This window comes from Cetorhinus maximus, chromosome 15 (genome assembly GCF_964194155.1).
Source record: "Cetorhinus maximus chromosome 15, sCetMax3.hap1.1, whole genome shotgun sequence".
In the NCBI taxonomy this organism is placed as follows: domain Eukaryota; kingdom Metazoa; phylum Chordata; class Chondrichthyes; order Lamniformes; family Cetorhinidae; genus Cetorhinus; species Cetorhinus maximus.
The window spans coordinates 97,889,700-97,907,031 of NC_135893.1; the positions used below are offsets into that span (position 1 = coordinate 97,889,700).

The 17,332-nt window shown below is 42.7% G+C and overlaps 1 protein-coding gene across 1 annotated transcript in view; it reads left to right on the forward strand.

Moving 5' to 3' along the window:
* nubp1 (nucleotide binding protein 1 (MinD homolog, E. coli)) overlaps positions 1–17,332 on the forward strand; it is a 57,780-nt gene that overhangs the window by 6,592 nt on the left and 33,856 nt on the right. Inside the window, exons 2-3 of the mRNA XM_078559028.1 lie at positions 2,629–2,733; positions 2,827–2,960. Of these exons, the coding sequence (XP_078415154.1) occupies positions 2,629–2,733; positions 2,827–2,960 (239 nt within the window). The remainder of the gene's footprint in view (positions 1–2,628; positions 2,734–2,826; positions 2,961–17,332) is intronic.

Consider the following 17,332-nt stretch of genomic DNA (forward strand, 5'->3'; position numbering starts at 1 on the left):
GTCCATCCCCACCAAAATGGCCTGAGAGTCCTGTGCTTCTGCTTTGCACACAGGCCCATTTAGTCCCCATCCAAACCATGTCTTGTCTCACCCTGAACTAGAAAATTTAATCAACGTTGCCTCCAATTTTCACCCTTCCACCGTATAGTCCAGTGGGTGGCGTGATTGGGAAATTTGTAGGTATCACAAAAATTAACCTTGTCATTGACAGTGAAGAGGATAGCTGTTGTCTCCAGAATGATATCAATGGTTTGATTGAGTGGGTGGAAAAATGGCAGATGAATTCAATCCAGAGAAGCGTGAGGTAATGCATTTGGGGAGGACAAACAAAGCTAGGGAATACTTAATAAATGGGAGCATATTGGGAGGGGTAGAGGAAGTGAGAGACCCAGGTGTACATGTCAATAGGTCCCTGAAGGTGGCAGGACAGGTGGATAAGGTGGTAAAGAAAGCAAATGGAACGCTTTCCTTTATTGGGCGCGGTATTGAATACAAGAGCAGGGATGTAATGATGGAACTGTATAAAACGCTGGTTAGGCCACAGCTGGAATTTTGTGCATAGTTCTGGTCACCACATTACAGGAAGGACGTAATTGCTCTGGAGAGAGTGCAGAGGAGATTTATAAGAATGTTGCCAGGACTTGAAAATTTCAGCTATGAGGAATGATTGGATAGTCTGGGGTTGTTTTCCTTAGGACTGAGGAGGCTGAGGGTGACCTGATTGAGGGGCCTAGATAGAGTAGACCTGTTTCCCCTAGCAGAGGGTCAATTACCAGGGGGCACAGATTTAAGGTGATTTGTAGAAGGATTAGTGGGGACATGAGGAAAAAATTCTTCACCCAGAGGGTGGTGGGCATCTGGAATTCACTGCCTGGTTTGGTGGTGGAGGCAGAAACCCTCAACTCATTTAAAAGGTACCTGGATCTGCACCTAAAGTGCAGTAACCTGCAAGGTAACAGAGCAGGTGCTGGAAGATAGGATTAAAATGGGCAACTAGTTTTTTTATTTTTTCTCTTTCGGCTGGCGCAGACACAATGGGCTGAATGGCCTCTTTCTGTGCTGTAACTTTTCTATGGTTCTATCTCCAACTCTTCCCTTTTTCGATTTACTATCTCAATTTCTCAGAACTGGCTAATAAATAATATTCACTATAAGCCCACTGACTCCCATAGCTTCCTTGAACTTTCCACCTGCTTCCTGTAAGGATTCTGTTCCATTCTCCCAGTTTTTCCGTCTCCGTTGTACCTGTTCTGATGATGCCAGATCCCATACCAGTGCCTCCGATGTCAACTTTTCACCTCAATCAAGGATTCCACAGGGCCCTTGATCATGCCCGTTCCATTTTCCGCTCTTTAGTTCTTATCCTATCCTCTTTCTCCACCCCCCCCCCTCCCCCCCCGACAAGACCATGATAGGGTTCCTCTTACCTTCACATTCTACCCCCACCAGCTTTTACCTTGAATGGATTCTCATCCTGCACCATTTCCTTCAGCTCCAGCGTGATGTCACCACCAAACACATCTTCCCTTCCCCTTTCAGCATTCTGAAGGGGCCATTCCCTCCGCCATACCCTGGTCAACTCCTCAATCACCCCCAACACCCCCCTCCTCTTCCTGTACAAGTGCAGGAAATGCAATGCCTGCGTTTTTACCCCTCTTCCCACAACCAGGGCCCCAAGCACTCCTTCTAGGTGTACTCCTTCCTCAGTGTAGTAATACTGTATCTGCTGCTCACGATGGGGTGATATTGGGTGACTGCTTTGTGGAACATCTCCATTTAATCTGCAAGCTTGACCCCGAGCTTCTGGTCATCTGCCATTTTAATTCTTCACCCCACTCCCATTCTGGCCGCTCTGTCCTCAGCCTCCTACACTGTTCCAGAGAAGCTCAATGTAAGTTTGAGGAACAGCACCCGTCTATTGATTAGGCACTTTGCAACCTTCGGAACTGAACAATGTGTTCAATGTTTTCAGATCATAAGTGCCACTCCATTTTCCACCCCCTGCCTCCGACATCAACTGTTTCCTGCTAATGCCATTTACACCTCTACGCCCATTTTTTATTTCTATACTTGTCCCATTACCCTTTCCTTTTGCCTTGCACCATCATCACTTTTGTCATTTAATGTCATCTGCCTTCCGCCCCATCACAGACATTACTTTTTGTTCTTTCCTCACCTCCAACCCTTCCAGCTCTCCGTCTGTACTTGCTTGAAACCTGTTATACCTGTTACTTATTTCCAGTTCTCATGAAAGGCCATCGACCTGCAACATTAACTCTGTTTCTGTCTCCAAAGATGCTGCCAGATTTGCTGAGTATTTTCAGCATTTTCCATATTAAAATCATGGCCCAGTTTTTTTTTATCTTGCACATAACTGACCTAATACGAACACCGAACTGTTCAATGAGCCATGTATAAAGACGTATGATGCAAAATGGTCGTGTGATATTTTGAGCAGCATTTTAAACAAATAGTAATGGGCAAACTTGTATATAGTATATAATATATCTAATCTTTTCTGCCAATACATTTTACCTGTCCAGTGCTCTGATAGTCACAGTGAGATATTACGTGTTATTATCTGTTATACATCAGTGACCATATATATTTTCTTCTATTATGTTCTAGATTGTCCAGGAACAGACAGTGATAATGCCGGTAAAGTTTCAGCCTGCCAGGGTTGTCCTAATCAAGCTTTATGTGCTTCGGGTGCTGCAAAAGCTCCAGATCCAGGTAGATTTTCAAGAGTCACTTTACCCATCGTAAAGCAATTAATGTGGCTACTGTCCTGAAGGTGAAATTCCTATATTTGTTTTTACCCTGCAGCCATTCAGGAGATTAAGGAGAAGATGGAATCCGTTAAACATAAAATCCTGGTTTTATCTGGAAAAGGAGGTGTTGGCAAGAGCACTTTCAGTGCACACTTAGCTCATGGGATAGCGAGTGATGACACTAAGCAGGTAGAGTCACAGTTTCATTGGTTTTATTTCTTCATTTTGCAACTTCCAACACGAGAGTTGGCAAATGATAGAACTGATTTTGAAAGCATGTGCTTTCCTTAGGACGTGCTTATCTCCATATAAATATTTGCTCTTCATAAGATATGGGCCATGGTTTGAAAATGACATTATTTAAAGGGGAATTTCATTCCCAGAAAACTTTTGAAAAGCATTATATGCTGGCTTATCCCCCATCCCCTTATTTTGCCTGCTGCTCCAGACTTGTGTGCATCACTTCTATTCCCCCTTTTTCTCTCTTCCTTTTATTCTTTTCTCTTTAACCCCTCTCCTATTATCATGCCTTCTTTCATTTCTCCCCTTTCGGGCACTCTGCCCCCCCCACCCCCGGCAAATCCCTACTCCAACCCTTCAGCACTCTTCGACTTTCCCACTCTCCAGCAGCCATCACAGCCTTGATTCCTCTCAGATAAGCTTCCAGCTTCCCTTTGTGCTTCTCTTAGCATCCTCCGATGGGCCTATCAAGGCACTCTTTGCTGCCTCCTTTTCAGCAGTGACCCCAAGCATCTCATCCTGCTCTCTCGCTGACCTTCCTACCCAGCGTGCCTGCTGGAGGCTAATCTTTGCAACCTCCTTCCCGTCCCACTGACCCTGTGAACTCTGCCAGTGAATAGCCTTTCACCACCCCTTTCACATTTCCCTTCAGAATGGCCATTCACGTGTCAACAAGGCCCCTGCCCCCATGAGCTTATTGTGCATAATTGTATTGACAACATGGTCCTGACAGAAACTTGGCTGGTGGTGATGATACCTTCTCCCTTGATGAAGTCTCCTTTCCTAATTATACCTTTCACTGCTTGCCACACCCAAATCACGCCTTGGCCTACCCTCTACCCTTTTGGGACCACCTCCTTTAGAGCATTTCACTTGTTCCACCCCTTTCCCTTCTCATTTTAAAATTCTTGTTCCCTGATGCCCACCCAGATGTCATGCTTTGTTTCCTACTGAGATACCTTGACTATATTTCCCCTCAGCCTCTGCACTGAATGATTTCTCACCCGAGATGATTTCAAGTTCTGTCTCAATTCATTATGCGCTCTCTCCTATGAATTCACTGTTCTCCTATCCTCCCTTAACCTCTTCCTCCATGTGAACTCCTCTGCCCATATTCATGACCGCCCACTCAACCCCACCATCTCACGTGGCCTCGCTACTTCCATTGTGTCGAGCAGAGATAAGGCCACCTCTGATCAGTCCCTTGTACCCAGATCCATCATCCACACCCCAAGCCCACTTCGTTCCGTATCCAGCCCTGGAAAAATATTCCCCTCAAGTCACTTACAAATGTGCTTTAAAATCTCCAACTATCCAGCCATTCATTGCCCCTCCGTTCACCACGACATTTCTGCAGCTACCAATCTACTCCATCACAACCTCACTCTCATCTTTGATACTCTAGTCCCCATTAAGGCCATTACTGTCTCTCACCCTGGTCAGTTCACCCAGTATAGCCCTCACCTACACTCCCTTAGGTGCAAAGTGCACAGATTGAATAATGCAGACAACTGGTTTAACCATCGATTGCCAGATCTGGCTGGAAGCACTCTAAGCACTATTGGTTCCTGCTCTTCTCTGTCACTATTCCAGAATCATCCTGATAGCCCCTGGCTTCTCTTCTCCACTACAAACCATTTTCTTAAACTCCTCTCTCCTGCCTCCTCCGCCCTCGTCTCCAACAGCAAGTGCGAGGAGTTCATGGACTTCTTTGTCATAAGGTTGAGACTATTCATTCTACTGCCTCTGATGCTTTCACCCTTAACTGTCCCTAGGGCTCCCCCTTGCCCTAACCTGAACATGCAACTTTCTCTCGTTTCTCACCTTTCTCCTCTTATGCCCTCTTTGAGATGATTTTGTCCATGAGACTCACCTGCTCTCTCTTCATCCTATTTCCACCAAACTGCTAACCACCCAACTCGACCCCCTGGCCCCACCGTTAGCTGATATTGTTAGTTCTTCTTTAGATCATGTTCCTCTCACGTTCAAATCGACTGTCACCACTCCTCAAAAAACTTACCCTCGACCCCTCGGTTCTTGCAAATTACGGGCCCATCTCCAACCTCCCTTTCCTCTCTTTGAATGTGAACCCGCCTCCCAAATCTGAGCCAATCTTTCCCGCAACACTGTGGAGCTATATAAATGCAAGTTATTGCTGTAGCTCAGTTAATAATTCCTGTTTGTTTTTGTTAATGCTTCTTGTTTTCCCATGGGTATAGAACCAAGGCAGGGGTGGATGGAGTGATACAGATCAGCCATGATCTAATAGAATGGTAGAACAACCCGCAACCTCTAGCACCTACAAAGACAAGGGCAGTAGGCAGATGGGAACACCACCACCTGCAAGTTCCCCTCCAAGCCACTCACCATCCTGACTTGGAAATATATCGCCGTTCCTTCACTGTCGCTGGATCAACATCCTGAAACTCCCTCCCTAACAGCACTGTGGGTGTACCTACACTACAGGGACTGCAGTGGTTTAAGAAGGGGGCTCACCACCACCTTAAGGGCAATTAAAGAGGCAATTAAATGCTGGCCTAGCCAGCGATGCCCACAAAAAAAAAAATTGTGTAAAATAACCAAGCTTGCGGGGCTGAATGGTCTCCCTGCTCCCATGTTGCTATCAGATGGGTTTGTCTTCAGCTCCCAGTAGTAAAAATGAATGCAAGGACTGGTATCCTTCCCATTAGTGAATGCTGATCCTTTAAACAAAATTCTTTACTGGTGGTATTGAGTATGGCTTTGATCTCAGTATATATTGAGGGTTCTTTCATGTTTGATCACTTTATATGCTTTAATATGAGCTGACATTGTTTCTTACACCTTCCGTCATGGTAATTTTTTTTCCAATTACTAGATGTACCTCCTCAAGAAATTAAAATCTGTTCTAGATGTGAAGAATGCATGGGTTAGTTTGGCAGCAGGGGAGGACTAGTCTTAGGGTTGCAAAAGAGTTTTGTTCCAAAAACACGTGGGAAAAATGCATTCCTCTCCCTTAAATATCTGTAGCAAATGCATATTTGATCTGTCAGAGCGAAAAGAAATCTCTCCACCCCCACGTCAGACTTTTTTCTCTGAACTATTTCCCAAACTGTGAAATAAACAGTGGAATAATTCAAGTGATTCACCAGCATGACTGTGTGAGAAAGAATTTCTGTTTAAAGTAAACCCCTTCCACCAATTGCCCCAAATTGCACAGTGTTTAACCATCTTTCCAAACACACCACAAATATCAACAAACTGGCTACATATGTGAGCCACACAGTGTCATGGGCTGCCCTGTTTCATGACTTAATCACACTTGACAACAGCGTTGCTAAGGAAGAAAATACAGCAAGGTATTTCAGCAATTTGTGCTGGAGGAGTAATGGGGAAGACACAATGGTACAGACTTGTTCCAAAGCCTTTTGTGGCATTAGTGAAGGAGGGTAGGGGAAGAATATTCACGGTCAGTTGTTATCAAACAATAATAAACACTTTGTCGAGAAATGGAGAAAATTGGCATTAAAAATTGCTACACATGATAAAAGATTTTGTTCTCTAGTTTTTACTATCATGTGGTTATCGTGGAACTTCATATATAATTAGAAAATTCTAAATTAGCAAATGCAGTGGATTTTGTTCATTCAGAGGCTGTTTTGTTGCTCACTGAAATAATGTTTGGAAGTAAAATATTTCCACAGAATTACATCAAATTTTACAGAACAAAAACAGACCATTTGGCCTATCGGGTCCATGTGTGTTAATGCTCTACAAGATCAGATATCACCCCTTACTACGTCTCACTCTATCATCATATTTTTTTTATTCATTCAAGGATTATGGGCATCCCAGGCAGCCTCAGCTTTCATTTTAATTCATTGTCCACCCCTAATTGCCTCTGGGAAAATGGTGGTGAACTGCCTGCCTAAACTACTGCAGTCTGTGTGGTGTGCTGTTAGGTAGGGAATTCCAGGATTTTGTTTCAGCAACAATGAAGAAATGGCGATACCATTCTAAGTCAGATGGTGTGATTTGGAGGTAGTGGTCTTCCCATCTGCCTGCTGCTCTTGTACTTCTAGGTGGTAGAGTTTGTGAGTTTGGGATGTGCTGCTGAAGAAGCTTTGATGTTTCCACAGTGCGTCGGTCATAGAGGGAGTAAATGTTTAAGGTGGTGGATGAGATGCCGATCAAGCGGGCTGCTTTGTCCCGGGTAACGTAGGACTTTTTGGTTGTTGGAGTCATACTCATCCAGGCAAGTGGAGAGGATTCTATCACACTCCTCACTTATTCCTTTTGGTTGGTGAAAATGCTTTAGAGTATAAGGAGGTGAATTACTCGCTGTAGAATTCCAGCTGCTGACCTGCTTTTGTAGCCGCAGTATTTCAATGGCTGGTCCAGTTCAGTTTCTGGTCATTGGTAACCCCCAGAATGTTGATCGTTGGGGATTTGACAATAGTAAATCCATTGAATGTCAAAGGGATGTGGTTAGACTTTTTCTTATTGGAGATGGTCATTGTTCAGCACTAGTGTGGTAGGAACGTTACTTGCCACTTATAAGTGTAATGTTATCCAGGTCTTGCTGCATGCAGGCACAAACTGTTTCATTTCCTTAGGAGTTGCGAGTTGAACTGAAAATTGTATGATTAAAAGTACATGTCCCCACTTCTGACCTTATGATGGAGCGTAGGCCATTGAAGCAGTTGGGCCTAGCATGCTATCATGAGGATCTCCTGCAGCGATATCCTGGGGCTGAGATAAGTGGCCTCCAACAACCACAACCATCTTCCTTTGTACTAGGTATGGCTCCTGACAGTGAAGAGTTTACCCCTCGATTCCCATTGACTTCATGATTGTTAGGGCTCTTTGATGTTACACTTAGTCAAATGCTGCCTTGATGTCAAGGACAGTCATTGTCACCTCACCTCTGGAATTCAACTCTTTGCTTTATGTTTGGACCAAAGATGTAATGAGGTCAGGAGCCGAGTGGTCATAGTGGAACCCAAATTGAGCATCGGTGAGTGAGTGCCCTTTGGTGGTACTGTTAATGACACCTCCCATCTCTTTGATAACTGAGAAGACACTGACGGGACGGTAATTGGCCAGGCTTTTGTGGGCGGGGCATACCTGGACAATTTCCCACTTTGTCATATATATATATATATACCAGTTTTGTAGCTATACTGGAAAAGTTGGCTAGAGGCATGGCTAGTTTTGGAGCACAAGCCTTCAGCACTGCAGCTAGGATGTTGTTCAGACCTGTAGCCTCTGCAATATCAAACTCAGCCATTTCCTGATATCACATGGAGGGAATCAAATTTACTGAGGTCTAACTTGTGTGATGGTTGGGACATCAGGTGGAGATTTAGTATTGTGGTAGTGCCTGTTCATCATGAAGGGGCCTTTGTCTCTAAAAGGACTGTGCAGCGTTGCAAGGCACAGATTTTAAATTATAAAACTACTTAATGTAATTTTGTCTTCCTTGTTTACAATTCTTGGAAAATGCAAACTGCTTTTCAATACTAACTCCTTAAAAGTCACCCCACCGATAAATTCAAATAGAACATGAGCCAAATGGAAATGTACAGTGACTCTCTCCAACGAGGCATATTTCTGAATGAAAGGAAAGGAACGAGTTTTTTGCTTCCAATTTTGTGGAAAAATTAATTGGAACAACATTTCTCTCTGGGTTAGGCAGTGCCTAGGCCGAAGTTAACATTCACCAGGATCCTCGAGTAGAAAAATGCAGTGACATTGGGAGATGGTTAATGCATGTCAGCAAAGGTTGTTGATGCTGCTAATGACTCCAACTAAAGGATGTTGACTGCTTTGAGTTTAGGTTCAAACACAGTTCCTCAGTACAGCAAGTTCTGGCTGTACTGTTGAGGGGGAAAATCTGTGCCATTTAGATGCTGCCCTGCAGAATAGAGAAATTGCATATGAAGTGATTCTAGTTGCTGCCCAGCCCTTGCTAGCAGCTCATTGAGTTAGGTCTGGAGAAAGTCAGTGTGTTGCCTTCTTATTTTGGGGAATTGTATAGTGTTGCAAATGGACCAAAAAGGAATTACAAGGGAAAATTAAAACAATTGAAAATTAAATAATTCCAAGGAGTAATTGGAATTATTGTCAAGATGACTTAGGTTGGAGGGAAAGGTGCAGAAATCCAGATTACACATTGTTACTACAGTTAATCTTTGTGGATACAGCTTTGACAATTCTGATATCTGCTGAGTTATATTAGTCATTTTCCCAAACTACTGGCCCTCCCTCAACATCTGCAGATCATTGAGGAAGGATGTAGTTGACCATTTGAGCATCAAAAGATCTTTTCTGCTTTGTACTGCATATCTTTCATAGTCTGAGTAAATGAAATTTTATTATCTGTCTTTATTGTAGGAATTGAGCCCCATGAAGAAACAGTGTTAATGAGCTTATTCTATTTTCAGAGAATAAACATTTGAGAGTCTCTGACAAATTCTGATTTTTCAACTATTAAGACAATGGCAAAGCTCATCTTGGACTGTGGAATGTGATGTTTAATTGAATTTCTTCTTCAGTTCTCTACCCAAAGGCCAGTCCGACCCACAGCACTGTGATCTCCACCACAGGAAGGGCAAGGAGGCAGGTCCCAAATCCATCCCAGCCGGAATGGGAATCGAACCCTTTGCTGTTGGCACCAACCTGGTTCACACCAGCCATCCTGCCAATCACCTCCCTGGAGTCCAAGTTGCTGTGGCAATATGTACTTTTGCATGTGTGTTGTAGCCTGGAGCTATGGATAGTGATGGTAGAGGCTCCAATTTCTTTCCGTTACAGGGCTGACCCACCCTTACCACCTGCCATTGGCTTGTGTTGGAAGGATTTACAGGTTGATGCTTAACATGTTTGAACGTGTGATGAATGCACCTTCCTTGGCCATTAGATCCTGGAGTCAGATCGAACTGAGTTTCTGGCTCAGAGATAGGGACGCGACCCACTGCGCCACATGGCCTCCAAATTAAATGTATGGTGCCTTTTTTGTTAAACTGTGGGTACCTTTCTCAAGGAAACTGTTTTATTAAGAGTCCAGCATAACCTCGTAAATAAAATCACCAAGAAAGGATAATCTAAATACAGTTTAACAAACATAATTAAACTCCAAAATGCGATTTCTAATTGTGAGTAGTTTGTGTTTCATTATCAGAAACAATTATTTGAGACTGATGAATCCAAGGAATGGTATTCTTTAGTTGTCATATCTAATGTTTTAACCATGGTTACTGGGTTGCTGCAATAGTAATCTACACCCACGCAATATGAAATAAAGGGAGGCTCCAAATTATTGCAACCGCAAACCTGCTGTTGCCTGTCTGTGTGGAAGAGCTGCAATCACAAACGACAACTTGTCTGTTGTTTGATCTGATCAGGTGGCAGATGTGGTCAGCTGAGTTAAAATTGTACTGCGTGCAAGACATTCCCTTTAAGGAGAAGATTTTTTTTAACAAAAGGAGAATGTATTAAACCATTTTATTTTAAAAATATATAATTACACTGAATTTATGTATGGGAAATCAAAGCACGTTGGGTTCAGCCATGTGTCTGGTTAAGAGGAAGCTCAAGATAATTTCCATCCAGTCAGATGCAAAGTAGTTTGAATCTGTTGCTACTTGTTATTTTGATGACTCATTTTAAATTGTAATTTACTCAGCAACAGGGTAAGAGAGGATAATCTGAATTAAAAATACCCATGGTCAGAAATAATTTGGCTGTTCATATAGGTTTCAAGCCAGAAGCCATGAACCCTTTGCATTCGACAGCAATAATATTTTGTAGGCCAATTTGGAATTCTGCTTTATTTTTGTCCAGAGTTCTGTGGGTTGAAAAATGTCCTGTTATTCCTGAAACTTCCTCCTTATGTCCCTTTTTGAAATTCACAGTTATAAATTGTGGAATTTCTTGCTTTTCTGTTAAGTGCTGTATTCATTATTATGTTTCTGCTTCCTGCTAGAACCTCATGGCTTTTGAGATTTGTACTGAATTGTTGTAAATTGTATGGTGTAGACTGGAATTGCATTTAGCTTATCTGAACATCCTTTTATGTAAGATCATTGCAGTGTGACAAGAAGAGACCCTTTCATCTCTTGTTTAAAGTGGGTTTGGGACCAAGTGCCCATTTGGACACACACTCCCTCCCTTTCTCCTTAGGACACCAAAATAGAGATGATACAGCTACCTTGATTACACTTCCTGCCATCCCATTTCCTGTAAGCACTTTATTCTGCTCTCCCAGTTTCTCCGCCTCCATTGCATCTGTTCTGACGATGCCTTTTCCATACCTGTGCTTCCAGTGTAGTCTTTTTTCTGCAACAGAGGATTCTCCTCCACCATGGCTGACAGGCCCCTCAAGCCATTTCTCTCTCACTTCTGCTCTTACCCCTACCCAGAACTACAATAGGGTTCTACGTCCCACATCTTCCACCCCACCAGCCTCCACGTTCGATGGATCATTTTCTGCCACCTCCAGCAAGATGCCAACACCAAACACATCTTCCTCTCCCCTCAACTTTCAACATTCTGAAGGGACCATTCCTTCTGTGACACTCTGGTCCACTCAGCAAGCCCTCCTCTTCCTAGTGCACATTTCCCACTGCAAGCACAGAGGAGATGTGACATCTGCCCTTTTAGCATCACCCGTCACACCGTCCAAGACCAAAACACTCCTTCCAGGTGAAAGAATAATTTCCAAAAGCAAAACACTGGATGCTGGACATCTGAAATAAGAAAAAAAGTATGTTGGAAAAACTCAGTAGGTCAGGCAGCATCTGTGGAGGGAAACAGAGTTAACATTTCAAGTTGATGACCATTCATCTGAACAATTTATAACCATTTACTTGTGCTTCTTTCAATTTGTTAGACAGTATTTGCTGCTTATGATGCAGTCTCCCCTACAATAGGGATATCAAGCACAGATCAGTTGGTAGCTTTTTGGAACACCTTCATTCAGTCCAGAAGCGTGACCCTGAGCTTCTGGTAACTTGCCATTTCTAAACATCTTCAGCTGGATGCTGGGTGATGATTGCACAATGCTCAGCAGCATTTGCAACTCCTCAGATACTGAAGCAGTCCATGCCCATAAGCAGTAAGGCCTGGACAACATTCAAGCTTGGGCTGATAAGTGGCAGGTAACAATTGCCAGGCAATGGCCACCTCTAATAAAAGAAAATCTAACTATCGCCCCTTGACATTCAATGGCATTGCCATTGCTGAACCCCCACTGTCAGCATCCTGGGGGTTATCATTGACCAGAAACTGAACGGGACCAGCCATATAAACACTGTGGCTACAAGAGCAGGTCAAAGGCTGGGAATTCTGAAGAGACTAACTCACCAAAGCCTGTCCACAAGGCACAAGTCAGGAGTGTGATGGAATACTCTCCACATGTTTGGATGAGTGCAGCTCCAACAAAACTCAAGAAGCTCGGCACCATCCAGGACAAAGCAGTCCACTTGATTGGCACCACATTCACTTCCTCCACCACCAATGCACAGTAGCAGCAGTGTGTACTATCTACAAGATGCACTGCAGCAACTCACCAAGGCTCTTTAAACAGCACCTTCCAAACTGGCGACTTCTATCACCTAGAAGGACAAGGGCAGCAGATAGATGGGAACACCGCCGCCTGCAATTTCCCCTCCAAGCCACACACCATCTTGACTTGGAAATATATCGCCATTCCTTCATTGTCACAGGGTCAAAATCCCAGAATTCCCTTAACAGCACTGTGGGTGTACCTATACCACAAGGACTGCAGCGGTTCAAGAAGACAGCTCACCACTACCACCTCAAGGGCAATTAGGGGTGGGCAATATATGCTGGCCCAGGCAGCAAAGCCCACATCCCATGTAAGGATATCTTTTTAAAAAAAATTCTCCACTCCACTCTGACCTGTCTGTCATCTATTTCTATTCTGTTCGATTGAAGCTCAGTGGAAACTTGTGGAACAGCACCTTACCTTTTGATTAGCACTTTACAACCTACTGGATTCAATACTGAGATCAAAAATTTCAACCTTTTGCAACTCTAACTTAGTCCAGCTCTGAAATAAGTTCATCAACCTGAAACATTAACTCTTGTTCTCCCTCCACAGATGCAGCCAGAGCTACATTTTCTGTTTTTATTTCAGATTTCCAGCATCGACAGTATTTTACATGTGTACTACTGTGTTTTAGTGTCAGCCTAGACTACCAGGTGAAAGTGAGACTTGAATCCATAACTTTTAGAATCAAGAGCTGAGAAGGGCTACACCAGGCTTTTGGTCAATGTGCCTGATTTGTCTGACGCCAAGTGTTAGGTTGTTTGAACTTAAGGCCAGATATCTTTCAAGCCATGTGATGGGAGAGCAGCTAAGAGTGCCAGTCTTCCAATTTGGCACTGCACTCATGGCTACCATTCTCTCCCTCTGAACCAGCAGCAAAGTGCATCCAGAGTAGCTGTATGTGTGGAGAGCAGCCACAATAAATTGGCCACTGCTAGTGCAATAGAATGACTTGTGGTATGACCACATCATGTTAGTGGTGCAAAGTTAACACTGCCAAGGCTTTCAAGGCCTGGGGAGAGGTGTAGAAGAGATTAACTAGAATGGCAGCAGGCATGAGAGACTAGAGAAACTAGGATTGTTCTCCTTAGAGCAGAGAAAGTTAAGGGGAGATTTAATAGAGGTGTTCAAAATCAATGAAGGGTTTGGTAGAGCAAGTAAGGACAAGCTGTTTCTAGTGGCAGAAGGGTCAACAACCAGAGGACACAGATTGAAGGCGTTGTGATCCCTGTGGGGAAATCGTAAACCAAAATGACCAAATTTACTGAATGACCTCCAAATAAAGAAATCACCAACAAGATTTCACTTTTTGTAACTTTTACTTGAATCAGGACCAATGTAAATTAAGCACGAATTAACAGACAGATAATACTTCAAATACAATGGTAAATTTCTCTTTAAGTAGTCAATACAATAAAGTTACATCTTACACAACCACAAAGCACCCACATCACTGCCTACAGACATGTGGCCTGCGTAGCTACTCTGTTCCACAATATGACATTCTTTATACATGCAGGGTAGAGCAGGAGTCCTATCCTACAGTAGCTTTCACCTCCGAGTTTCATTGTTACGATTATCATCTGCAAGACACAATTATAAAACCCTCTCCCCCTCGGGTTACAACAGTCCTGGTGTTGTAGCTTTCCAGAGTCCCTTTTTACCAACCAACCAGTAATGCCCTGGCTCACGATTTGGTCACTTTTGATAAAACACCCAGCTCTTCGGTGGCTCTGAACTACTCTCACAGCCTTCCAGGTTTTAGACCATTTTTTAGCCAGCTAGCACAGTGTCTCCAAGAGCTCCTCTCTCTTTTTCTGCCAAACAGAAAACTGAATGCTTCCTGAGAGATTCTTCTCCTCACAAAAAATCTGTTTCCTCCTCCTGTCTCTCTCTGCTTTCTCTTTGTGTCTGTGTGCTGATCCCATTCTGCTTTCAGCTCTTTGAGGCTGGCCACATGGCTTCTGTAGCTCAACTTCCTTCCAGTTGGTACTGCTTACAAGTTAAGGGTCACCAGGTCACATGGGCCAGTATTTCTTATTATTCAAGAAAATTACGATTGATCCCTTTGCCATTGCTACAGCCTCTTAAAAGTCATTTTGAACCATTCTTAAAGCCAATTATAGATTCTACAGATATTTTAAAGAAACTACAAATTTTCCTTACTGCACTGCTTCTGGATCAAAGGTGATAGCCAAAAAAGCCAAAATTGAGATGAGAATTTTTTCTCGTAGATGAGTTATGCTGATATGAGTGCACTGCTTGACAGTGTGGTGGAAATAGATTCAAATGAACTTTCAAATGGTGATTGGATAAATATTTGGGGAAGAAACTATGAGGCTGTGGGGAAAGAGTAAGGGAATGGGACATACTGGGTAGTTTTTCATAGAGCCAGCACAGATGTGATGGGCTGAATGATCTCCTTCAGCTGTAAAATTCTTTGATGACCACAGGAAGTGTTGTGAAAATATGTCTAAATCACTTTGCTGCTAATGTAAAAGTGTTTTGGTGGCCTGAGGTGCATTGGTGGCAGATGGTAAGACTCAATGAAATGCGGGCCTTGCTGGCTGTTAGTCTAACAAACGCAGCCATTTTACTTTCATGTGGCCAAGGAGGTCCAGGTTATTAGAGCTAAAAAGTGAACAGCATTATAAAAGTGACTTAACACTCTGTGTTAGGCAAGTGTTGTTAGGTCAAAATATCAGTCACTATTGATGGCAAGATCATAGTGAATCACGAAAGTTTGTTTCAATTCCTTCCTTTGGGGTAGTTTGAGTATAACACGTTCCCCCACATAGGTTTTTAAAATAGACAGATTTCTTTTCATATCCATTGCTAAGAACCTGACTTTCTATGTGTCTCTGTCAGTCTAACAAACAGCCGTGTTGCCTAAACATGTACATTGCCTGTCTCAGTTGACTCGTCTGGACTGGTAGGCAGGCTCCTCTGGCAGGATGCTTCGAATATCAGTTTATCGAAATTGAGCGTGTGAGAGACTGGGTGCACTCCTTGAAAAGATGGTGCAAGCAGAGTCGATAGCAACTTTCAAAAAGGAATGATAAATACTGGAAAAGGAGAAATTTGGCAGAGCTATGGGGAAAGAGCAGGGGAGTGGATAGCTCTGTCAGAGAAGGGATGGCTTCCTTGTGCTACCAGATTCAATAATTCTAAATTCACGAGTATTCAGTGCCTGCCAAAAAGTGCAACAAGTGATGTTAAAAATATTCTTTGAAGCCAATCATAAATCAAATGGGAACATTGCATAAATGTAATGTTCCACAAATCCCACACTAGAGTGAACTTTAAAATCAGCTACAAGTTAAAAATTTTAACTTTTGGACTTTTTAATAGTTCTGCAGAGGTGTCCTTGAAGATAGAAGTGACCCAATGATGAAGCACAGAAGACTTTTCCTATTGTACACTTTTGCATTTCTGAAAATGTATTGGGGAAAACTATTCCCAAGCCTTGATTAAGTTTGCAGCAGTTTAATTATTATCACAGAATTGTAACAGCACAAAAGGGACCATTTGGCCCGTCGTGTGTGTGCTGGCTCTCCGCAGGAGCAATTTCCCCTTGTGCCATTTCCCAGCTTCTCCCTGTAGCCCTGCACATTCTTCTTTTTCAGATAACAATCCAATTCCCTCTTAAATTCCTTGACTGAACCTGTCTCTACCACTGTGTATTCCAGATCCTAACCACTTGCTGCGTGAATATAGAAATGTATATAGATTAGCTTCCTCCCTTTTTTAACCAATATTGTTGTCTTTTTCAATGTTCTATTTGGTTAAGTAGCTAACTGACATGGACAAAATATGTAATGTAGGGTGGTGGTACTGGACAATGGTTAGGAATGGATGGAAGAAGATTTTAATTAAGAATGCAGTGCTTAACAGAGAGAGAGAGAGAGACACTACTCCTGTATGCATTAAAATAGCTTGTGCAGGAGGTAAATAATCCTGTCAACATTTCTTTCATGCAATTCCAGATGTGTATCTCACCCCATGATCAGGGTAAGCTTTCCTGATGGGACCTTTTGGACACTGTTGACTCCTGGTAACCTAGCATTAGTTTGCCGAGGTGTTTAGATCAGGAATTTTGACTTTCTCTAACTTCAGTTCAAAATAGATAATCTCAACGTCTTTGGTGGAATTCATTAAGTTTCCTGAAACAAAAACAGCTAAGTGGAAATAAATAATTGACACAAGCATAGTTAGACTACCAGAACATGTTGCTGCCCGAGTGGAATTTAGAATTGATGAACATTATATGTAGTACAGGGTGTTTTGTTAGATTGGTAATTTGTGGTTAACTTGTTTGTTATAATGGGAGTGAATGGGAATACTTTGCTAGATGGTGTTCCAGTGCTTCATTTAGAATTCTGTTGAATCAAGTGTGCATTCATTAATCTACAGTCAACAGCAAAACTAAATGTCACCTAGTGCATTAAAGAGATAGAGCCACTTATCTGGAAAAAAATAAATGGAGTTTACTGAATGGTTTACGTTTTCGATTAAATTCAGCTGCAGAATGGATGGTCTTTGGGTATTTTTACAGTTTTTGTTGGAATACATCTGTATGGATTTCTCATTAGATCAAACATGCAGAAGAAAATTAATGTTGCATCAATCTCAAAGGAAATATTTGGATGCAGAAGCCTGAAATTGCAGTTGAAGTTTGTTGTCTTGCACTCATCAGGACAGACGCAAGAATGCCAAATTTCAAAGGGGGCAACAATTTATTTTGTATGAGAAAAGGGTGCTGATTGGC